This window comes from Pongo abelii, chromosome 1, assembly GCF_028885655.2.
Source record: "Pongo abelii isolate AG06213 chromosome 1, NHGRI_mPonAbe1-v2.0_pri, whole genome shotgun sequence".
Taxonomy (NCBI): Eukaryota; Metazoa; Chordata; class Mammalia; order Primates; family Hominidae; genus Pongo; species Pongo abelii.
The window spans coordinates 206,858,467-206,882,814 of NC_071985.2; the positions used below are offsets into that span (position 1 = coordinate 206,858,467).

Below are 24,348 nucleotides of genomic sequence, written 5' to 3' on the forward strand. Positions count from 1 at the left end.
ACCCAAACTCTTACAGATCCTCTCTCTTCTCTCTCCACACTCTTTTTTTGACAATCCCATCCAATAGCATGGCTGCTGTAATTACTGTGTCTGTGTGTATGGTTCCCTGACCACTCTCTTGGTCTCCAGTTCCACATTTTCTGGCACATAAATGTGCTGCTTGGTATCGTAAACCCAACATGTCCAAAATGCAGCTATTGCTTTGTTAGCACTGTTCTCAACACTTTTCATATGGTAACATTTAATTCCCACCAGCACCCTATGAGATATTATTATTCTTTTATCTATGAGCTAGATATTATTATCTACATTTTACAGATGAGTAAACTGAGGCTTAGAGAGTCAGTATCTGGCTCAAGTTTACACAGTACACAGTAGAGGTGGGCTTGGGGCTGATTTCAAGGCCTAGATTAAGACCTCAGCTCCACTCACACTGGGCTCTCCCTGTCCTATTCTGTTCCATTTCCTGCCTTCTACATTCATTCTCTACCCTGAACTTTCAAATCCTACCTATCCTTCAAAGTCTAGCTCAACTATCATTTGTCCATGAAGTCTTTTCAGGTATCCCAAGCTGGAAGGGATCTCCATCTTGTGTGAATTTACAGAGCACATGCTCTGTGCCTCACTTACCTTTTTCTAAGTGCACAAATAAAACTTGAATTCCTTCTAATCATAAAAAGTTCAAGTAGGGCTGGGCACGGTGGCTCACGCCTGTAATCCCAGCACTTTGGGAGCCCAAGAAGGGCGGATCACGAGGTCAGGAGTTCGAGACCAGCCTGGCCAACATGGTGGAACCCTGTATCTACTAAAAAATACAAAAATTAGCTGGGCGTGGTGGCGGGCACCTGTAATCCCAGCTACTTGGGAGGCTGAGGCAGGAGAATTGCTTGAACCCGGGAGGCGGAGGTTGCATTGAGCCGAGATCGCGCCACTGCACTCCAGCCTGGGTGACAGAGCAAGACTCCGTCTCAAAAAAAAAAAAAAAAAGTTGAAGTAGTGAGATATAGAGCAAGAAGCTTCAGTGTCCTTTCGCTCCCCAGAATTTATTGCTTTCTACCTTGATTAATGTTTCTGTGTCTGCTAGCAACTCTGTTAGACAGTTATTCAAGGACAGGAGGCATAGCTGAGTCATCTTTATTCCCCTAAAATAGGCATTAATAAACAATTACTGAAAGAATCAATCAGTTTCAAATCCCTTGAGCCTGCACATATTACATTTTCAGATGACAGTGAGAGGGTCTATTCAAGAAAAGTAACATTTTTCCAGGAGGACTGGTAAAGGTATGTCAAACACTCTCCTCCCACGTTCATTAAAGAACAAAAAAAAGCATCTACTTCTAGGTACGTGAGGCTGAGGCGTCTGGTTTCTGTTTTAGCAGGGTCTCAGAAGGAAATGACTTTTCTCTGAAACTGTAGACACCCCACCTAGCTGTGGCATTGTTAGACCTCAGGGTAAACAGGAAACTTCCTGCCTTGGGCCCTTCATGTCCCTCTCCCAGACTATTAAAGAGACTGTTAATAGGATGGTAAAAGGACAGCTGCTGGTCATAAAATCAGCCCATTCCTTAGATCCTTAGAGAACAACTAAATCCCTGCAAGGTCAGAGAGAAAACCTTGTCCAGCTCACGCCAGGTGCACCCACCTAGCTGGGCTCCTGTTACAAGGTTTCTGGGCATGATGAGATCTAGTCTGAAGGTTAAACTGAGACTGCCAGAGCAGTGACATCACACCTACTCTGTGGGGCCTGAGTCACCTCTTCCAGCAGAGGAATAATCAGTCCTGATTATCCCCCAAAAGGAGGCAAAGAGGAGAGCGAAGAACCCATTGCTCCTACCTTGGCAATAAAGAGCTGAAACAGGACCCCAACACTTCCTGCACGCAAGGTGGAAGTCTCTGGATTTGCAGCTGTTGGCAAGGAGAAAGGGAACAGTTTCTGCCAACTAACTGGAGGGACACTAGGGCAGGGGTGATCATCGTTTGCCAAGAAGGGCATTCGGTGTCTTGGCAGAAGGCAGAGGGCTGCCCCGATCTGTATGTACATTTTCAGAAGCATTTGACTCTGGACCAAATTCTCTCAGCTGTCCTAGTGCTGGGGCGATGGATGGGAAATGCTTATTGGCCAGGCTGACCAGAAACTCCAACAGAGGGTGCTGGGGCTCAGCCAGGAGCTTCCCTTCAGCTGGCAAGTTTAGCTTTCTGTCACGGTCAGAGGGAGTGTGTCAAAATTCCAATTCTCGAGGCTCTCCAGAAGCTGCTTATGATTACCCATCTGTTTTGAAGAGTTTCTGCTTACTGGATTTTTTGGCTTAAATGGGAAATAAAAGAGGTGATGGATGATACAGAGCCAAACTCTCATCTGGCTCAAGGAATGGGCAAAAGTAGCTCAGCAGGGGTCAATGATCTTACTACCATTATAGTGATAGGCTCATGACCAAACAGGGGCCAGGAAGCAGGGCAGATACCATTTCAATCCACCTTGGACTTACGTACAATTTACCAATTCCTGCCGCCGTGTTGGCGCCTCTGACCCATGTCTACTGATCAAGTAAGCAGGCACCTGAGAACGGCACAACAGGCGCCTTATCTGCCAGATGTCACTGCTTTCCCTCATGGAAAGGAAAGACCACCTAAGTTACTCCCAAGAGTTGCACTCGGTGGAGGAGGAGTTTCTTCTAATTGCTGAAAACAGGAGAAGTGGATATTTTCTCCTAAAATCACACATTTAAGCCTCTACATTAGCGTTTAGACTGGGGTGATTCTGTTGTTTAAGGCAGTTCTTAAGATGTTAGAGCAGAAAGGGACCTACAAGAGACTGCATCGTTCACCACCACCCCCTGAAGAATATCATCATTTCCCATGGTTTCAGAGGTGGTAACTAAGGTTCTGAAAACTCTCCCAAGTCACATGGCTGGTAAATGGGGTTTTACTGAGAGGACTAGAATCCAGGGTTCCTGATGCCTTCTTCTTACCCTTTTTTCCCCCAACTGATTTATATTATTTTAATTTTTAAAAATTATTTTACTTTTTACCACAAGAAGGGAACAGCATGGAAAGATCTGTATTATTTTTATTTTTTACTTTTTTTGAGACAGAGCCTCACTCTGTTGCCCAGGCTGGAGCGCAGTGGCGCAAACTCAGCTCACTGAAACCTCCGCCTTCCAAGTTCAAGCAATTCTCATGCCTCAGCCTCCCGAGTAGCTGGGATTATAGGTGTGTACCACCATGCCCGGCTAATTTTTGTATTTTTAGTAGAGACGGGGTTTTGCCATGTTAACCAGGCCGGTCTCGAACTCCTGGCCTCAAGTGATCTGCCCACCTCGGCATCACAAAGTGCTGGGATTACAGTGTGAAACGTCATGCCTGGCCTGTATTATTTTTAAAAAGGCAATTCATTGCATGTATAACTGAAAGAAGTTTAATTTGCATATCTTTGTAAGATTTTTTTCATATAAATAAAAATACATGCACAAATCATAAAAAAAATACATCAGAAACAATGTCCCATTTGGAAAAAATGGTCCCATTTTACTACTGCCACTACACTGTTCAGGCCTGTACCATCTTGTGTGGACTGTTACCAGCCTGTCAGCTAATGCCTTTGATGAAATTTACACTTCAATAAATTGACATTTAAATTTACACACAGGTCAATGGTAGGTTTAAGACTGTCTCTGCTATGTTGATTGACTAGACAGATCCAGGTGTATTTTAGACTTGGAATAAGACAATCTTCACTTACAGAGAAAATAGTTATCTAAAATTTGCCCTAGCCAGGACCAGAAGGGGCTCTCTAGTGGCTGACACCTCTCCCATTCCTGACCAGCTTTCAAAGAGAAAGAAAAAGATTATAATGGACACAGTAATGATCCTAGGGCAGCAGAGGAAGTTCCAATGTGCATTTTTACTTTCAAACCCCTGGGTTAAGTTGGCTTCCAACCTGTCCCTGGAGAGTCCAGGTCATGTCCAAGGCAGGAAGTTGCAATGTAGGAGTAGTCCCAGGAGCCAGTAAGTCAGGAAGTAGCCTAGAATGTATCGTGTGACTGGAGAACAGGTTTTCCAGTGATACAAAAGTCCCATGATAGGATTTCTGGGGACCTTTTGTCCTGGTGGGGAGTCCTCTGCAAGAGGCTTCCAAGGCACAGTCTTTAAGGATCTCAACAGCGGCTCTTGATCCTGAAGCAAGTGAGCTGGAAACCAGTACATAATAGGAGTGGAGGAGCCCAAAAACCTGGTGAGAACCTAGAAATCATGAGAGGGGAATATCCAGACATTTACTGGAATGTCACTGACTCATATTGGACCAGCCTGGGGACTTCTCTACTGCTGGGTGAACTATGGTCCCATGACTAGAAATGTATTACTCTGGAAAAGAAATTGAACACAGCTTAGGATCTGTCTTAGAAAGATGTATGTACAGCAGACAGGCATCCTCCATGTTACAAATAAACATAGCTACAGACTAATTACATTAATTACTATTAAAATAATGGGCCAATTAATACTAGAAACTCTATGGGGTCTAATTTTAGCCCAGGGCCTGGACTCTAAACTCTGATATTGATTTGGGGATTGGGAACCTGAGGTGGTTCCCTTATCCCATGGGATGGCAAAGCAGAGGGAAATGGGCAGAAGACCCATTGCTTGAACATTCTCTCTCCTGCTGGAGTTCAGACACAAGTTTCCAAATGGCCTCCCTCAGCTAACCTGGAAACTTTAAGCTTTGCTGGCACTCATTCTACGATTTAATCTAGCTAAAAACACAGAATGCTACTTTCTATTTCCTTTGTGCCTCTTATCCATACAGCTTGGAGAATTTTAGAAACAGCCAATGTGCGACTCCAACAGGAAGAAACTGCTAAGAGGTCAGCATGGGGAAAAAAGACGTCCCCAGGGTGGGGCCACAGCCAAGAACAGAAAATCAGATATAAGATCAAACCTTTCCCATCCCTCTCTATCACCACCGCCACCACCCAAAACATTGGTTAAGGTATCTCCTCTGGAAATTGGGGGCCTGCCTGAGTTGAGAACCTCCAGAAGTCAACAGTCAAGAAACCAATATGGATATAACTGTGTATTAGGGAAAAAGATCCCAGAGATATCCCCCGTGCTTATTCCTGTATCTCAGTCCAATCAGGTCCTTTCACAACCCTCGTGTTTTCGCATATGCCCTTCCTTTTACCTAGAATGTTCCTCCTCTGCTTCTTATATGGAAAATCTCATTCTTCAGGACCCAGCTGAAATATGATGCCTTTCTCAAGTACTCCAGTGAGTTACCTACTTCTTCTTTGCCTCCATAATACTTTATCTGAGCTTTAAAAAAAAATTCTTGCCAGGCGCGGTGGCTCGTGCCTGTAATCCCAGCACTTTGGGAGGCCGAGGCGGGTGGATCACGAGGTCAAGAGATCCAGACCATCCTGGCTAACACGGTGAAATCCCGTCTCTACTAAAAATACAAAAAATTAGCCAGGCATGGTGGCAGGTGCCTGTAGTCCCAGCTACTTGGGAGGCTGAGGCAGGAGAATGGCGTGAACCTGGGAGTTGGAGCTTGCAGTGAGCTGAGATTGCGCCACTGCATTCCAGCCTGGGTGACAGAGCAAGACTCCATCTCAAAAAAAAAAAAAAAATCTCAGGCTGAGCGTGGTGGCTCACGCCTGTAATCCCAGCACTTTAGGAGGCTGAGGCGGGCAGATCACTTGAGGTCAGGAGTTCGAGACCAGCCTGGCCAACGTGGTGAAACCCCATCTCTATTAAAAATACAAAAATTAGCTAGGCGGTGGTGGCAGGTGCCTGTAATTCCAGCTATTCGGAAGATTGAGGCAGAAGAGTCGCTTGAACCCAGGAGACAGAGGTTACAGTGAGCTGAGATCGCACCACTGCACTCCAGCCTGGGCAACAGAGCGAGACTCCGTCTAAAAAAAATATAAATAAATAAATAAATAAAGTAAAATAAAATAAATCTCAAAATAGCACTCCCCTTTCTATCCTACTGTACTGTAATTTTATGTCAAATGTCTGTCCTCCTATTTATACCATGAGCAAGGCAGTAATTTTTTTTTTTTTTTTTTGTGATGGAGTCTCACTCTGTCGCCCAGGCTGGAGTGTAGTGGTGCAATCTCAGCTCACTGCAACCTCCACCTCCCGGGTTCAAGCAATTTTCTGCCTCAGCCTCCCGAGTAGCTGGGATTACAGGTGCCTGCCACCACGCCTGGCTAATTTTTGTATTTTCAGTAGAGACGAGTTTTCACCATCTTGGCCACGCTGGTCTTGAACCCCTGACCTCGTGATCCACCCGCCTCAGCCTCCCAAATTGCTGGGATTATGGGTGTGAGCCACCGCGCCTGGCCGTAATTTTGTCTTATTCATATTTCATCCTTAGAGGTCTGACCCAGAGTCTGGCATAAAGAATAACTCTAAATAGTCATTGAATGAATAAATTCAGTATGGATCACTCAAATGGGAGATGTTAGCTGCCTACCCTGTCATTGGCCAAGGGGTTTTGCCTGTATTCACATCCTTATCCCAGTCAGGAATCCACCTCACCTGAACATGCATGCACAGACCTCCAAACAGCAGCAGCACTGCAGCATGGACCACGTACACAAACACCTGAGGACTGAGGAATCCAAGATCGGGCTTCTCTAGGGTCTTATTGTTCTTGCTCCTTTGCAGCCCAAGTGTAAGGCAGAGCCAAGGGTGGGTGGTCACGTATGTCCAAGTTGCCCAGGCAACCAGTATAGCCACTGGTGCAGCCAGTAGAAAATTGGGCACCTGCTTGAGCTCATAGTATTTCAAAAAGCCAACATTCCAGTAGACATCCTGGATATAGCTGTATATTAGTGGAACATCCCAGAAGCACCAAGGTGGTTCATTTCCCTCTGCAATCCGGTAGCCCCTGTCTACAGCTAACTGTACCAAAGGCTCAGGAATGGGGCGGGCTGAGGCTGGCAGACAGAATTGGGTGTAGGCATAATACTGAAAGAGGGCAAAGGGAAGGCCAAGTGTGAACACCGACAGAAACAGAGAGGCCATCAGCTTAAAGAGCTGTCTCAGAGGATTCACCATCGTAAGAGAAGAGAAAAAGCCTTGGCATTGAGAATGCATGAGGAAGCCAACACTGACCAGCCCATTGGAGCGTACCCCAGTGGCAATGGCAAAGAGGAGTCCACTAGTCCAGACTCGGCCCCTCTCCAGCTGCCCCATGGCACTGAATGTCAGGAGGGCAAACAAAGCTTCTGAGTAACCAGCTGCCAGGAAGACATTGGCAGGGCTGAGACAGAAAAGCAGAGCTGCATAAAAGGACTGGCGGGGACAGTGCAAAACCAGACAACCCAGGTCATGAAGTGCAACTGCAGCCAACATGAAGAACAAGAAATTGAGTGATGCTACCGAAATCAGCAGGCAACTGCGTAGACTCAGTAACCCCCGTAAGGGTCTCAACAGTTCAGTCCCCACCAGCAGGGCCAAGGGAAAACCAGGAAAGAAAGCAAAGTTGTGCTCATACAGGTAGCCATGCTCAGCAATGAACAAGAAGTGTTCAGCATCCCAGCGAGACAGACCGCCCAGAAGACCTTCCACGAGTTGGTCCACAAAGCCTGAGGGGGCCAGGCGAGGAGGAGAGAAGGCTTCTGCATGGTGATCTGGGATGATGGCATTGAAGAGGGCCTGTGAAGTAAAGAAAAACCAGAATTTTGGTTGAGTAACTGGAAGAAAAGAATTGCCATTTAATAAAATGAGGAAGAAGGCCAGGCTCATGCCTGTAATCCCCACTTTGGCAGGCTGAGATGGGAGGATTACTTGAACCCAGGAGTCCATGACCAGCCTGGGCAACATAGCAAGAGCTTGTCTCTATAAAAACTAAAAAAAAAGTCTGAGCACAGTGGCTCACACCTGTTAACACGGCACGTTGGGAGGCTGAGGTGGGAGGATCACTTGAGCCTAGGAGTTTAAGACCAGCCTGGGCAACGTAGCAAGACCTTATCTCTACTAGAAATAAAAAAATAAAAATTAGCTGGGTGTGGTGGCACATGCCTGTAGTCCCAGCTACTTGGGGGGGCTAAGGTGGGAGGATTGCTTGAGCCCAGGAGGTTGAGGCTGCAGTGAGACATGATTATGCCACTGTATTCCAGCCTGGGTGACAGAATGAGACCCTGTTTCGAAAACACTCAGAACTCTTCTTGAGGACTGAACCCTGGACATGTTAACATCTGAAGGCTAGAAAGAGGATGAAAATCCAGCAATAAAGAAAAAAAGGAACAGTCAGTGAGGTGGCAGGGAACCCAGGAGAGCATTAGAACCAAGGGAAGAAAAGGAGTGATCAACTCTGTTAAATGCTGCTGTAGGTCAAGTAAGATGGGGGCTGAAAACTGACCACTGGATTTAACAATGTGAAAGTAACTGGTGACTTTGACAAGGGCTATTTCAATGGAGTGGAAGAGAGAGAAGCCTGCCTAGACTGGGTTCAACAGAGAATGGGAGAAAAGTCACTTTGAGGAGTTTTGCCGTAAGGGGAAGCAGAAAAATGGGGCAGTAGGTGAACAACAATGTGGGGTTAAGAGAAAACTTTTTTTAAGGTGGGAGGTAAAGGTTTGTATGCTAGTGGAAATAACCCAGTAAAAGGGTATGCAGGAGAGAGGGGAGAATTGCTGGGTAGGCAAAAAGGGTACAAAGGTAGAGGAGCCAGCCTTAGAGAAGAGGATAGATGGTTCATCCAACCTTCAGTACTGAAAGCACAAAGGTGCAGACATAGGTAGGCTGAAGAATGTGATGGGCGCATATGGAAGGTCTCTTCTAATGCCTTCTATTTTTCTGAGTTGTCATTTAGGAAAACAAGTTGTTACATGTTACATGTTTTTCTCTTTTCTCAAATCTCTAACACCCTTTCCCCAGAACTCACACTCAAGTGATAGACTCTTTTCAGGACACTGCACACATCATCTTCATTAATAATGAAATCACCAGGAAATCAATAGAAGTAGTGCTGGGAAGAGTAACAGTGAACCAGGAGCTAAAATCATCAAGGATTAGCTGTCACTGACAGAGACGACAGCAGCAACGAAGGGTAACTTAGGGATATAATCTGATGGCTTGAGCGTTGGAGGTGGGGGGATGATAATTAAATCGCATTTACTGTTAAATGTCTTTTTGCTGGCCGGGCGCGGTGGCTCACGCCTGTAATCCCAGCACTTTGGGAGGCCGAGGCGGGCAGATCACGAGGTCAGGAGTTCGAGACCAGCCTGGCCAACATGGTGAAACCCCGTCTCTACTAAAAATACAAAAATTAGCTGGGTGTGGTGGCGGGCATCTCAGCTACTCGGGAGCCTGAGGAGGGAGAATCATTTAAACCTGGGAGGCAGAGGTTACAGTAAGCCAAGATCGCGCCTTTGCACTCCAGCCTGGGGTGACAGGGCAAGACTCTGTCTCAAAAAAAAAGTCTTTTTGCCCTATTAGATCATCAGCTACTTAAGAGAAAAGAGACCATGACTTTTTACACTTACCACCTAGCACAGTTCTTGGAACGCAATAGGTACTTTAAAAATTTTTGGTGGTTGAATGAACTGCCTAGAGGAAATACACTGTTTCCAAAATTACCACCTGAATTAGAACCCAGCTGTCCTGGTTCCCTATCCTGGATGCTGACTTGCAGCATTGCTCCTTTGGTTCTGCCAGTAACCCAGCTGATGCTGGTTGAGAGACATCACTGAGTAAGTCTCCCTGGCCTGGCAACAGGAGCATAGCCCCATTTTTAAGGCTTTTTAACTTTTTGGTCAGTTTCCTTATCAGGCCACTTCAAACAGTAAAAACAAACAGGACAGGAGTGACAGTCACAGATAAACAGCCCTAGCCTGCAGGTGGACACGTTTAACTAATCTCGAAACCCAGCAGAGTCTGCTATGCCTTATATAGTGGGGAAGGAGAGAGGAAAGTTTCCACAAAGGGACCAGTTATGAGCCTCAGAGAGAATGGTTCAGGGATAAAAGGCACACATCATTATGTGAATCTAACACCCCTAGGGTGTTGACATACATTCAACAACATTCATTCATTTATGAACATACTGAGCTAGGCACCAAGCACTGTGCTAGGCAGCAAATAATTCATACATACATGATATTTTATTAAAATGTGTATCAAGGGGAGCCTCGGAGGGAAAAGGGAGCTGCAAATGGGCAAGTGCACTGAGAGTTGTGTGTGGGTGAGGCAGGAAGGGGAGGCACTCGGGGGAATAGGAGGAACCATTATATATCCAGATGGTCTCAGGACTTGTACATTGTCACGTTTCTCCCACTCAACTGACACAATGCTCAGTCTCCTAGTAAGGGGACACAGGGCAATACTTTGAGCTGTCCCACCCTATAAGCATCTCTGGTTACGGAACATCACAGTCTGTTGGAGAGACCACTAGCTCAGGAGTTAGGAAACATGGGGTCAAACTCCAGCCCTTCTCTATCTTGCTATGTGGCTTTGGGGATGTCACTTAACCTTTCTGGGCCTCTGCTGCTTCATGGCTAAAACAAGATTAACAGACCATGTTTCTAAGATTCCTGAGCACTTTTCAGCTCTAAAGTCTATGTCTCTGTGGTTCCAACCACACGGAGGGGCACACCTGAGAGGTGGAAAGGAGATGGGGACTCTTCTTACTGCCTAGTCCAGTCATGTAGCAATGGCACGTTCAGGAGAAAGGATGGGAGACTGACCTGCAGCATCAGAGTCAGGATACGGCAGCTGACTGCAAACCTCAGTACCTCCTTCCGGGATGGGTCCTGGGGCCACATCCTCTCACCACCAGGAATTCAGAGGTGTTGCTACCAGGATTGAGCTCCCTCAGGCCTCTAAACCCCAAAGGAGGAAAATGTCATACATCGAGTGAAAGCAAATTCTTGAAAGCATTCGTCACTGGAACCTCCCCTCTCAGAATTACTATGACAAACTTAACCAACCACCTAACTTCCCAGATGAGGGGAAAGCATCTTGACAGCAAATGGGTTCAGTAGGTGTCACTTTGAAGCACTGAATTGTCGTTGGTAAAGTTCCATACAGCTAAGCAAGTAGCTGGAAAGCTAAGGTCACAGAAAATCTTTTAAAGCCTATTGAATGCACTTCTGCAGGAAATAAAGATCTGGGTTCAACTCCTGACTCTGTCCCTTACAAGTTCTCATTAGTCCCTCTGAGCCTCAGTTCTTTATATAAAAAATGGGAGCAGACTTTTTTTTTCCTATCTCACAAAATTGTCATGATGGTGAAACAAACCAAAGTGTGAAGTTCTACTCAAATCTGTGTTGTGGTTGCTATTATTTGGTGTGTGCCCTTTTCCTCTTGCCCAGAATAATAAACTAGGTCCCAAACCAGAGTCCCCAAAGTGGGGCATAAAACCATACTGGAAGACCATAATGACTCCACACTCTAGCTTAGCTCTCTGATGTGTGTTCAGCTGGTCTGTTAAATTAAGTGGGGAAGGAAAAGAAAACCACCACTCAGCAGGACCTCAGCCAGCTCACACTGCTGAAACAAACTGAGGGTGAAGACAGAGTAGACTACCAGGGATGGAGAAAACTGTTATTTGCCATCTCTTTGTTGGGATGGTAGCAATGTATAAACAACCGCAAAGCCACTCCGAGGCAGGGAATGCACCTTAAGGCATCTTTTATAATTCCTTGGGCTAAAAGGAGTCATAAAGGCTCCTCGAGAACTTTCAAACACCAGCCTGGGAAATTCGAAAGGAAAGCAAAAGCATCAGAGGCAGCTCATCAATTTGGGATGAAGAACTATGCCTAAAAGGAAAAAAAAAATTTTGAACTGAGAAATTTAAGGAGGAAGGCTGGAAGACTCTTTTTCTTCTCTTATCTGGCGAATACCTAAAAAACCTGTATCACTTGTTTCTGGAATTCTCTGATCCTCACTAGACAGTGTGCTATGCCCTCATTACATTCTGCCCTATTGCCATTATTGCTATTGCTTATTTAAGTTGCTAATGGCAGGGGCTTTACATCACAACTTTACATCCCAGGGCCTAGAACACAAACAGGCATCTTAAACCTGTGTTCTGAATGAAGTGGTAGGAACAGGATATAGCATCAGCAGTTCACTGACTCTAGATATGAAATCACTGCCCCAAGTATTCTTCCCATCATATCTCATGTCAAGAGCAAGACGACAAAGTCACAGAAGCCATAGGAAAATAAAATTTCCCCAGAAAGGGAGCCAAGTTGGCCAATGGCAACAGTACTCTTTCCTTGGCACAAGGGGGCGCCTGCTGCTTACTCCATCGCCAGGAGGCCTGGAGGAAGGGAGGGGCCCCCAATTCCACACCGGTTGGCTCACGAAAATTCAGTTCAAAGGCAAGCTTCTGAAAGCTCCAGACAGCAACCGTAGTTTGTGAATTTAAACGTTTCCAACGTATGACTCGCTGAATCGAGAGAAATCACGGAAATGGGCATACCCAACCTCACACGGCTACTCCCTCCCTATCCTAGGGCGAATTCACTCTTTTTTCCTCTTCCTTGGCTTCCCACGCGCATGCAGAAGAGAAGCTGGGATCAGAAAAGCACTTAACCCACCTCTGCCACTTGACCATGCTTGCATTCTTCCTTTCCTCTCTCGAGTCAAGCTCTAGCCTCAGCGACTACAGATGTGTGTAGCTCACACTTTGCTTACAGGTAAACCAAGTAAAAACAAAGCTGGTCAATTCTCCCTCTCAGCTAATTGCCCACCTCACTTCCCAACAACCCCTTTGCCAAATCACAGACTCTTAACTGGCAGGACACTTACAGATCAACTAGTTTCACTCTTCAAAAATTTTCCCGTGAGATAAATAGGCTCCAGAGATCTCATCAGACACTGTGAGGCCGGTATAATTACCATCGCCATTTTATGGATATGGAAACTGAGGCTCACTGGGGTCAAGTGACGTACCCAGGGCTACTTAAAGAGGCTGTCATGTTTTCTGCTTCTTAAACCTCACGGTACCAGCCCGCATCCCTCGCCAAAGGGTATGCGCCCTTTCCGAGCCAGGATTATGACCCAGGTCACCCAAACGCCTAGCCCAGTACTTCCATGCCACAGCCTGCCCTTGCTAGGTATACTTAAGGTAGTTGGGCCCTATCTGAGAATCTGGGACATCCTGTTGAACTGCAGCTCTGGACCCTCTGGGTAAGACCAACACCCCCTGCGCGGGCTGGAGAAGTCGCTCTGACCCAGGGTCCTCAGAGCCAAAGGCCTCGTGGGCCATCCCGAGATAGGGGCTGCCTTCTGTCAGCCCAGCCGTGTCCGCAGCCCGTTTCTGGCTGGCTCCTTTTGGACACAGTCCCTTCTGGGTACTAATCATCCACGCTCACCCCAGAGGGGCCACGGCACAAGGACCACTCCCGAGGGAGCCTGCAGAGCCCCACCAGGCCACAGAGCCGGAAGCAGGCGAGGGCGGGAGGCTGGAAAGGAAGAGGCGGCGCCCGAGGCTGCTATGGCGGAGGGGCGGGGCTCCCCGCTTCTCCGGGCCTCTGTCTCATTTCTACCGGCCTCCATTTGACATCTTCCCTCCCGCCAGAACTCCGGGGCTCCCAAGCTGGCGCCGGGTCCTCAGCCCCTGCCCGTCCCGACCTCCCCGGCGGGGACCGAACCTCAGCTCCTCCATCCGGGGCCCACGTGGCCCGCGCTTGCGCGCTGGCTCCGCCGACGGCGTACCCGCCCCGCTCCTGCCCGGACTTGGAGCAGCCCCGCCTCTCTCCGCGGCGGCCATGTTGACTCCGGGCGAGCGGGGTGGGGGCCGCCGCTCGGCGCCTCGCCTCGTAGCACCTTCCCACCTTGGTGACACCTGAAGAGTTCTCTCGCACTTCGCTCTCCTTCAAGGCTCCCCGCCACCCCGCCTTCAAATAGTGAGCCGAGGCTGCTGTCTCAGAGTCAGTGCTCTTGCCCCAGTTCCCGCTGACGTTCACTGAGTTCCCGGTGTGGGCCGAGGCTCTTGTAGTCAGGGGCTGACCCGCAGCCTCTTCACAGAAGCCAGAGCCGTGCTCTTCCTGCTGTCAGGCAACAACAGCTCAGCACAGGGCCTGGCACACAATAGATGTCCTCTGAATAGCCAAAGAAAAGCATTCTTGGGGTTTCTGTGGCCGGCAGCGGCACCCTGCGTCCTGGGTGTGAAGAAAGTGGGGGATCCCCCTGATTTTCCCCTCCTCTAGCTACCAGAGACCTTCTGTCCTACTTCAGTCCTCAGCCCCACCTCAGGTGGCTAATGAGGATGGTGAAGAAAACCTCAGAGAACACCCTCCAGGGCTCCTTTCACCTCCCTCACCCAAGCAGTTTCTCTCATAGGAAGTGGGGCCAAAAAAAGAAGAAAAAAAAAGAGGCGAACTCAACAAAACCGTCTATTGGGGGGAGCGGCCAGTTTGTACCCTTGTAACGGAAACTGTTAGAACAACTTTGCACCCTCCTTAAAGGAAACAGATGATAAATCCTTCTCCGTTGGTGGATTTCTTGTTTCTCAGGATTCCAAAGCCTTATGTGGTTTCAGTTATCTGCCCTCCAAACGAAGCCAGGGGCCGGGTTAGCCTCTGGCCACAGCCTGGCTCAGGGAGGGGTTTATCTTCTGCAACAGCTACTCATGTGGGTGGGAACAAAGACATGGTTGCTACCTCTCCAGGCGAAGACCAGCCCACATCAGTCTGTGGGGGCCTGGGACTGTATCTCTCGACTCTTTATAACTCATTTCAGGCCCTGAGACCTAAATTGCCTTCAGATATTTGTGTGCAAGGTGGAGAAAATGCAAATCATATTTAGTCGTGTGTTGGAGAAGGGGGAAAAAATGGAGTTTCATGGCCCTTCCCCCAGGTTTTTCAGTGCCACGCACTTGTTCTCAGCTCCAGAGGCCTGTGAGTAACGTGGCAAAGCCTGGGGGCACACTTGTGACTGGGTCCTAAGGCTGTGACTTGAATCTCTAGAAGTCCACCATGAGGCTCCAAGCAGCACTCTCTCTGCAAAGACAAAACTGAGAAATGAACTGTCCTTGCTCTGTAAATTCACAAGGGGAAAAAGACATGCATTCTCAGGGTTCCCTCTGTCCACATCAAATTCTCTCAAAAATCTATTTGTAAAAAGGTCAGGGGTCTCTCAAGACAAGTCAGAATGTTTTTTAAAAGCTCAGCTGTCAGCCTGTAAAGGTGGAACTTTATCCAGATTTTCAGCTGTACTTTCCTGCAATTTCTCTTTTCCTTCTCTGCTACCCAACCCCCTCCTCTTCCGCTCTGTTTCCTGTTTCATTTTCTGACTTCTGCTGACAGGAAAACAAGGAAGCTGAATCTTGTACTCTCAAAGCCCTGACTCCCTAGTTTCAGATTGGAAGAAGGCTAGGTGGGATAGGAGGGGATTCTGGGGGCTCCAAGGCTTTGAGTAGTGACGGAGGCAGCCTCTCAGTGTTCTTGTAGAGTCTGCAGCTAAGATGGAGCCTGCATCTACCCAGGGAGCCAGCTGAGCTACCAGAACTGTGGAAAGCAAGTGAGAAAGAGCCATATCCCAGGCTCCAGAAAGACTCCACACTTCCCAGCCACTTCCATTAAGAAGCACATATCCCACATCACCAAGAAACAATATCACATACAAATCCCTAACCAGAACAATGCAAGCAATGCATTACTATTCTAGAAGCTTAGGATTTAAGAGGGTTGCATCATTTCTGTTCTTTGAACTTGCCTGGCTCTGCTCTTGCTATTTTCCCTGCTTGAAGCACTCTACTTCCAGACCACCCTTTGGCTAGCCCATTATGCTTGGGTCTCAGGAGAGATGTCCTCCTCAGAGAGGCTTTCCCTGTACTATCCCGTCAGTCTGTTTTTTTTTTTTTTTAAAGCTGAGGTTTCACTGTATTGCCAAGGCTAGTCTGGAACTCCTAGGCTCAAAGGATCCGCCCACCTTGCCCTCCCAAAATGCTGGGATTACAGGTGTGAGCCACCACGCCCGGCCTCTGTTTTCTTCATAGCACTTACACCATCTGCTTGTCCTGTCCATGAATTTTACTTGTTTCAATGTCTGTTTTCCTATTCTGGAATGTAAGCTTCTGAGTGTAATGGAGGAGCAAGGGCTTTGTTCACCAATGTATTTCCAGTGTTAGAACAGTGCCTTGCACACTGTGTGTCTTCAATAAAGATCTGGTCAATAAATCAATTTCTTTAATCGTATACATATATTTTATGGATGAGGGAGCTAAGGATCACAAAGGGGAAGTGACTGGCAAGAAGTCACATAGCTAGTGGTAGCGATGGGACTTGAATTCAGGTCTCCAGCCTCCCAGGCTGGTTCTCCCACTCCACACTATTTTAATCTTTCACAGATTTACCTCTTTCCCTCTCTTCCTTTTTTCCCATATGACCAAGAGTCTTTACGGGGTATGCTAAGATGGGCAAACCAAGTCTTAACAGCTCCGACCTACTCTTTCCTCCATCAAATTCCTATCTTATCCGTTTGATTTGTTCAGCAGTACAGGAATGCCTACTATGTGATGGGATGAAGATGCGACACTGAGCAAGACGGAAACAATCCTTGCCCTGGTGGAGATGATATTTACCTCATAGGATTTATAGTGCTTGGCATACAATGCTCAATAAAGATGGGCTATTACAACTCACTGAACAAAAAAGTGATTTTCCCACTGAAGGTGTAGAGAAGGAAGTTAGGTGGTTCTCACAGAACACTCACTTCCCTGGAGCAACTGACAATTCATTTCTCTCTGTAGCTGCCTTGCCTTTCTCCTGCTTCCACTTCTGGAGGTGGCCTTGGCCCCAGGCTGGGTAGAGGACCAGCCCAGTAAGTAGCCCAGCTACTCTCAGCAGTTCAGTTTCTAGAAGCTAAACTTTCCATGGCCCCAGTCCTATGGGATTGGAATAGCTGATCCTAATCTGGGATGCTGGCTCTGATGTCATGCCATTGTGGGGTGAAAGTGACCATACTGGTCTGCTGTACTTTACCAGAACTTTATGCTACTTCTTTTCGCTGTGGTTAAAAGGCATTCATTGGCAGTTTCCAAGGATGCTGGGTGACATTTACATCCATTCTGGCACTTGGGGTGACACCAGTCAGGTCTCATATACCAAAAGCATCCTTTTTGGCCTCTGCCCGATCACTTGAAGATGCCCATCCACCCAAGGACAAAGACTCTGCCTTGCCTCCAACTGCAGTAGCCACTCATCACTTAAAGCCCATGGTCACTAGGTATTTTTCACCCTTCTTTCAGTGTTTGCCTTTCAGTGGTTAGAAAACTTTGACCCCACTGAGAGGCCTAGTGGGAAGGCCTTAGCCACTTGGGGGTGGCAGTGGCTGCAAGGCCAAAGAGCCAATGAGGTTGAGAGTATTGTTTAGGCTGGACTTGGCTGCTCTCCAGCTATGAAAGAAGGTTAAGGTCATTTGGGGGGTGGGGAAGGAGGAGCCTGGGAAAAGAACTACTGGCCACACCCCTGGGTTCTCTGCTGGCTAGGTTCTATTTACTTCTCAAAAGCAAATTACTCACAGCTCACTGGCCAGCAGTTCTCTTGGCCATGGTAACTCCAGTCAGAAACTGGAGACCAGGCTAGGCTCTCCCTGCATTGCAGGAGAGCAGATGAAAGGAACCCAGGAAACCGAACTCCTAGGTAATGCTCCACACACAGCCCAGATATGCACTTTCTAGGCTAGCAAACGGAGCTCGAGGCCTAGAACAAAAATAGCCATTAGCAATATTGCTTACCAAAATTGTAGATATGAAAAGCTTCCCATTTACCTTTTTCTAGAAGAATCCTAGGAAGGCATCTTGGTTGACAAAGGTTTTCCTCTCTCAATTGAGAAATACTAATTATTCAAATCCTGTTCCTGACCCAAATATTAACAGCCACACTTAGTCTGATGAACACTTGATTGAAATTCTGAGGACAATTTTACCTCGTGCTAAAGACAATAAGAACAAATCTTGCTTGCTGAGCTCCACAGCTAGATCCCTTACTCCTGGGTTGGGTTCTCATCCAGAAAGGAGGTAGTGTGGTATATTAAGAAAAGCATGATCCTTGGAGTCAGGTGTAACTTGCTTGGTGTATGAACTTAAAAAGCCTTTCACTTTTCTTAGCCTCTTTCTTCAACTGTAAAATGGGAGCCACATACTGACTTCACAGGCACAGGATTGTTGTAGTATTGTGATGTGCTACGTCCAGAATATAAGTAGGTACACAATAGAAAACTGTTGTTTCTTGTTTCAAATTTCACTAAGTGTCCACAATGATAGCATTTTTTCTTTCTGCTTCTCATTTCTCCTGAGGAACTTGAGGCTTCTCTAGTTTCCCTAAGGAAGGGGGTGAACAGAGAAACTATATATTGTGACATTAGCCTCATAAAAGCAACTGCATCTAGCCAACATCGACAGTGTCATTCAACTACTACTTAAGTAGATGCTATGTGCCAGGCTATGTGTTAGCACGGGGATGCAGCAGTGAAGAAAACACCCCTCCCACCACCCTCACAGTTTACATTTCAGTGGAAGGTGACAGGTAAGTACAACACACAACAGGCCAGACGGTAAACAAGTGCAACAGGAAAAATAAGGCAGACAAGGGCAACGTAGTGGGGGGCAGAGATTGCTATTCTAAGTAAGGTGACCAGGAAAAGCCTTACTTATATATTTGGACAAAGACTTGAAGCAGTTGAGGACTTGAGCCATGCAGTTACTTGGTGAGAGTATAAAGTACAAAGACTCCAAGGCGGAAACATCTCTGTACAGTGGGGTGAGCAATGGGCAAGACAGATGGTGCAGGAAAGGTAGAGGTAAGCTAGATAACTCAGGGCCTTGTAAGCCACTTTTTAAGAGTCTGGATTTTTACTTACTGAGTCAGAAGCACTGAAGGCGTTTGATCCGACTTACCTTTTATAGGGGTCCTTTTGGTTGCTCTGTTGAGAATAGGTTCAACCAGGCAAAGCAGAAGCAGGGAGGCCAATTTGGAGGTACTTCAAGAATCCAAGATATGACAGTATCTTGAACTACAGTAGTGTGGGATTGAGGATTATTTTATGAAGAGTGCTAACAGATTGGATGTGGAAGTGAAGTCAAGGATTTTTTTGGCCAAGTGATAGAATGGAGTTGCCATTTACTAAAAGGAAAACACAAACAAAAAAACCGAAACTATGGGAGAAGCAGGTTTCTAGTGGGGGAAGACAGGACATTTTAGCTTTGGCATGTTCAAAGTAAACTTCCAAGCAGGGATGACAAGAAGGTGGCTGAATGATCTAGTCTGGAGTCAGGGAAAAGAGTCAGTCCAGAGGTATTATAAGTGATTAAGTTGGAGGTTGCCTCCAGATAAATGGTTGTCTTATTTTGGAATATAGTAAATAAATGACAGGGTCCAGGATGCCACTATTTAGGGGAGATCTCACACTAAAGGAGGTTTGCAAAAACAGGACTACCCCCCTGCCCCCCCACAAAACGACAAGTTTGAGCTTGAAAACAATAAAAAGCTTCACAAAAGTCTTACCAAGATTTAATGTACATTTATTCTTAACACGTGGAACATATAGTATAAAGATTTCATACTGAATAAATGATATTCATTAAGCCAAAAAAGGAAAAAAAGGAGGAATTTACATCAAGTTTTAGCTACATTGTTGAAATACAAATATGCAGATTTTATCACTGAAAAAATCTCAATTGTGTTTCTTCATCAGAACTTCAACTGAACCTAGAACTTTTTCACACCTCGATTAGAAAGAAAACAAAACAAAACAAAACAAAAACCCAGAAAAAAATAAACTATAAGTTGATTGGCTGCTGAGACAGCAAGGACTTTTTACAGAGACCTGTACAGCATCGCACCAAGAGGGGCGATGTCTGGCAAGAGATTAAATAGCTGTGTCTCGCTTTGTGCAGGTCACCAACTTGTTAACTCGTCATACTATAAAGGGGTAGCTGGGAGGAGGACCAAACTGTGGGGATCCAAGGGTATGTGCAATGTACAACGTCATATATATACACACGTGGCAGCGTAGCCGCTGCAGCTAAAGGTTAAAACCAGTTCTAAGAGGTGATCTCAGGGTTATTCATACAATCAAGGAGGAGAGAAAGAGGTCAGGGTGTTGTAGGTTCACACATGATACTTTGGGGGAAAAGCCTTTTTTTTTTTCTCCTCAACGTTTAACTAAAAACATTTTTAAAAACTACAGCTTGCTGCTGACCCAGCGTTTTCTCTTGTTTCCATGTGAGACATTATTATTACAGTATGTTTACAGTATCAGGTGTACAGTACAGTACATGAAAGGGTCTACACTCTACTGCACAGGCCTCTCCAGTGAACAGGGTCTGTTCACAACTGCGAACTTCTTGGCTCCTGCAAGATTGTGAATGTACAACAATAAACCACACAGTTCAGCAGTCACCTTTTTTGTCCTTCAGAATTTTTTTTTTGTATTTTTTCTTTTTTTTTTTTTTTTACCATTAAAAACAGTTATGAAATGTGGCATCCCGTTGATGCAAGGACTGGGAAAGCCATTTTTATTTTATTTTTTTCCCCAAACTCACTGTAAACAACAGTAACTTTGGTTAAAATAAAAAAAGTCTTCTATGTAGGCAGAGCTTTGTCTTTTCAAAGAGGGTGGGGTGGGGTCCTGAGGGGAGTAAGGTGAGGACAAGGAACAGAAAGGCGTGAGGTGATGGAGGGAGGGGAGGTGGAAGGAGGAAAGAGAAACAGGAGAGACTTTTTCCCAAGGGAGAAGCTGGACAGCACAGGGTAAACTGGATTCTGAGGTGGTTTTGCATAAATAAAGGGCAACAGTCAGTTTCTAAGTTCTCCACACACGCACACACACACGGGGGGGAGGTGTCCCACGGCTGTCATGACTGGCCAATCAAAAACAGTACATCACAAATGACTTGTGAAACCAATGAGTTCATCAACGGTGATACCGAGATGTCCAACAGCCGTGATTCGTACAGAGTAAACTCTGAGTGGTTCTCGTCCACCTTGGCCAGGGCAAGCAGCGCGCGGGCAGCCCGCCGCATCATGTCCACACTAGTTGGCTCAAAGGGTGGGTTCTGCATGTGGAGGAGGCTGGCCTGGCTCTGCTGGAACTGCGTGGCGGCAAGGCTGTCCTCTAGGAAGCCCAGGAGGTTGCCGATACTGCCCTTCTGCACTGCAATGGCACGAGCTGCCAGGCTGTCCCCCTGAGCCAGGTTGGCCAGCAGTACCACAGCCATCTCCCGGCACACCGGGTTCTTTCGGTCACTGAGGAAGCGCACCATAGTGCTATACAACTTCTCCAGGCGGCTGAAGGGGGGTGTGGCCAGAATCAGGTCCACATTGTTGTCCTGGATGCTGAGTTTGCTGAGGGTTTCCAAGACCAGTCTTTGCGGGGAAAGGACGGCATTGGGGCCCAGGGTGGAAAAGGGGTCCTGGGCTTCAGCTGAAGGGCAAACTGCCCAGTGTAGGAGTCCGTCCAGGACAGGCAGGCAAATGCTCTCGGGGTATGGGGATAGGTCCAACTGCCCCGAGATGTTGGCGAGTGTAACCAAGGTGTTTTCCCGGAGCATCTCCAAGCAGTCCCACCACCACTCCACTTTGTTGCAGCTCACCCCTTGGTCCTGTTCCTCCTCCTTCTCATAAGTTAGTGGTGCCTGCTTCCGTTCTGGGTGCTTGTGGTGCAGCAGGATCAGCTTGCCCAGGATGAGCAGCAGCCCTGGGTGTTTGGACATCTCAAAGTCATTGCCTGGCACAAATGACAGGCTTCGAATGGTATTGGAGACACAGACGCAGCGCTTGGCAAGAGAATCCTGCCAGTCCAGAAGGGTACACAGTGGGGTCTCATCCTTACTGTGGGGTTCGTCCTCTAGGATCTTGATGTTCCGGTGGCTCTGTGCTGGGTTAATGCCAAATGGAAACTTGCTGCTCTCCTTGATGGCCTCTGAACTCTTAGCTCCATCCTCGGTCAAGGTGCTAGACCGAGTAGACAACATGTCATCCATAGTGGCTGTGATCCGTTTTTCTGGAGGTCCATCAGGCGGGGGCCCCTCCTGGTCTGTTGTCCCTGGCGTACCCTCTGCTGTTGTCACATGCTTCCGAGGGGCTGGTGGGCAGGGTGCATGAGGCCGGGAAAGCAGCAGCTCTGTCTTGCTCTCGAAGTGGGTCTGGATATGCTCAGTGGTGTCCCCCCCACCAATCCGCCAGTGCAGCAGGCCACTGTCAAACTCCTGCACACGCCCAAGCTTATCTGAGCAGTCCACCACAAATGGGTCATTCTTCTGTACGATCTTTACTGGAAGCTTGTCAAACTTACTGATCAGCTTCTCCTCACTATTCTCTGAAGCTGGCTTGTCCTTGCCTGAAAAGGCTATCTCCTCGTCATTTTCAACTACTTCCTCTTCTTCTTCCTCTTCTAGTTTAGGACCTAGAAGTTCTTCTTCTTCTTCCCCACCCTCCATGGGAGCTGGACTAGACACCTTGCTGAACCTCCCAGGATCCAGTAGTGTTCTCTGTCCTGGGTCACCCACCTCATACTCCTTTAAAATGCCAAAGATCTCAATCAGGCATCGTCGGAAATATTCTACAAGGAGCTCTAGCAACCCTGGGAGCTAAAAAGAGAAAGAACAGGAAATAAATTAAGGGAGAAAAGTGGCCTAAGAACAGAATTCTTGACTTGAGAGACCTCCCCAAGTCTTCTGTATCAGTTGGGAGAGGCAGAGTTGCTCCTTTCCCAAAGGTTCTCCACAGAGCAAATTGTTCATCTTAATCTCTTCTATGCCCAACACAAAGTTCTTTCTTCTGCCCAACCTACCTTCATGTAAGCCTATCTCCAGAAAACTAGCCAACAGCTTTGCACCTCACCCACCAGGGCCAATCATCTCTTAGCCTTCTCTTTTCCCAATCAATCTTCTGCTTTTCCTCACCAGGCCAGTTTTCAACCTGGTGGTCATTGCCATTATCTCTTTTAGGTCACTCTCTCCATCTCACTGCCAAGTGGAACCCAAGCTTAGGCATGGTGACTCAAGCTAAGAGAAGAGAATGCAATGTGGGCAGATGTTCATGGCTCTCTTCTCCAAGCTCCCCACAAGTCCAGGGGGCTGGAACTCCATGGATCTTGCAACATAAGGAGTGGGACGAGGCTTCAGCTCTCCAAACACTGGTCCAAGCTGGCGCTACAGAGACCCAAATTCCACCTTGGATAATATACAGGCCATTTATTTACCTCTAGAAGAAAACACTCCTCTCCAGTCACAATCTTTGGCTGAACAGTAGAGCAGATGGAAAAAAAGAGTAAGGGCTTTCAAATTAGATCTAGGGGGCTGGAAGCAGTGGCTCACACCTGTAATCCCAACACTTTTTTTTTTTTTTTTTTTTTTTTTGAGACGAAGTCTCACTCTGTCATCCAGGCTGGAGTATAGTGGTGTGATCTCAGTTGGCTGTAGCCGTCGCTTCCTGGGTTCAAGCGATTTTTCTCCTGCCTTAGCCTCCCAAGTAGCTGGGATTACAGGCGCCTGCCACCATGTCGGGCTAGTGTGTGAGAGTGTGTTTTTTTTTTTTTTTTTTTTTTTTTTGAGACAGAGTCCCGCTCTGTTGCCCAGGCTGGAGTGCAGTGGCGCGATCTCAGCTCACTGCAACCTCTGCCTCCTGGGTTCAAAGTGATTCTCCTGCCTCTGCCTCCCAAGTAGCTGGGATTAGAGGTGTGTGCCACCAGGCCCGGCTAATTTTTATATTTTTGGTAGAGATGGAGTTTCACCATATTGGCCAGGATGGTCTTGAACTCCTAACCTCAAGTGATCCACCCACCTTGGCCTTCCAAAGTGCTAGGATTACTGGCGTGAGCCACTGCACCCAGCCTAATTTTTATAGTTTTAATAGAGATAGAGTTTCACCATGTTAGCCAGCTGGTCTCAAACTCCTGACCTCAAATGATCCTCCTGCCTCAGACTCCTGAAGTGCTGGGATTACAGGCGTGAGCCACTGTGCCCAGCCAGTAATCCCAACACTTTGGAAGGTTGAAGTGGGAGAATCACTTGAGCCTAGGAGTTTGAGACCAGCCTGGGCAACACAGTGAGACCCTGCCTCTACAAAAAATAAAGAAGTTAGCCGGGGCCTGGAACGGTGGCTCACACCTGTAATCCTAGTACTTTGAGAGGCTAAGGCAGGTGAATCACTTGAGCCCAGGAGTTTGAGATCAGCCTGGGCAACATGGTGAAGCCTCATCTCTCAAAAAAAAAAATTAGCTGAGCATGAGCATGTTGGCACGCACCTGTAGTCCCAGCCACTTGGGAAGCTGAGGTGGGAGGATCACCTGAGCCTCGGAAGTTGAGACTGCAGTGAGCTGTGATTGCACCACTGCACTCTAGCTTGAGTAATGGAGACCCTGTCTCAAAATAAATAAATAGCT

General features: G+C 47.1%; 2 protein-coding genes across 9 annotated transcripts in view; both read right to left on the reverse strand.

The window, feature by feature from the left end:
• Nucleotides 1–3,392: 3,392 nt before the first annotated feature.
• On the reverse strand, nt 3,393–18,093 carry PIGV (phosphatidylinositol glycan anchor biosynthesis class V). 7 transcript variants are annotated; one of them, XM_024249889.3, is made up of 5 exons: nt 12,766–13,626; nt 12,555–12,646; nt 10,695–10,829; nt 6,541–7,662; nt 3,393–4,239 (listed from the first exon to the last, which is right to left on the reverse strand). In XM_024249889.3, exons 3-5 carry the CDS (start codon nt 10,770–10,772, stop codon nt 3,958–3,960), a joined length of 1,482 nt encoding a protein of 493 aa, XP_024105657.1. In that variant the 5' UTR covers nt 10,773–10,829; nt 12,555–12,646; nt 12,766–13,626; the 3' UTR covers nt 3,393–3,957. The 7 variants fall into 7 exon arrangements, with proteins under 7 accessions (XP_024105657.1, XP_009231577.1, XP_009231579.1 ...); XM_009233302.4 differs by lacking the exons at nt 12,555–12,646; nt 12,766–13,626 and adding an exon at nt 13,794–18,093; XM_009233304.4 differs by lacking the exon at nt 12,555–12,646 and having other exon boundaries at nt 13,611–18,093.
• A 1,369-nt stretch (nt 18,094–19,462) lies between these two features.
• ARID1A (AT-rich interaction domain 1A) overlaps nt 19,463–24,348 on the reverse strand; it is an 88,092-nt gene continuing 83,206 nt past the window's right edge. For both annotated transcript variants that reach the window (XM_024249900.3, XM_009233312.4), the window contains exon 20: nt 19,463–22,552. In XM_024249900.3, coding sequence (XP_024105668.2) covers nt 20,819–22,552 — 1,734 coding nt within the window. In that variant the 3' untranslated portion in view covers nt 19,463–20,818. The remainder of the gene's footprint in view (nt 22,553–24,348) is intronic.

Bases quoted from the DNA above. Each gene is read 5' to 3' on its own strand.
- PIGV (XM_009233302.4), bottom strand. From the start codon at position 10,772: ATGTGGCCCCAGGACCCATCCCGGAAGGAGGTACTGAGGTTTGCAGTC. The intron at 7,663-10,694 runs GTCAGTCTCCCA...TTTACTTCACAG, and splicing joins TCCTGACTCTGATGCTGCAG to GCCCTCTTCAATGCCATCAT. The intron at 4,240-6,540 runs GTGAGGTGGATT...CATGATTTCTAG, and splicing joins GTCTGTGCATGCATGTTCAG to GTTCTCACCAGGTTTTTGGG.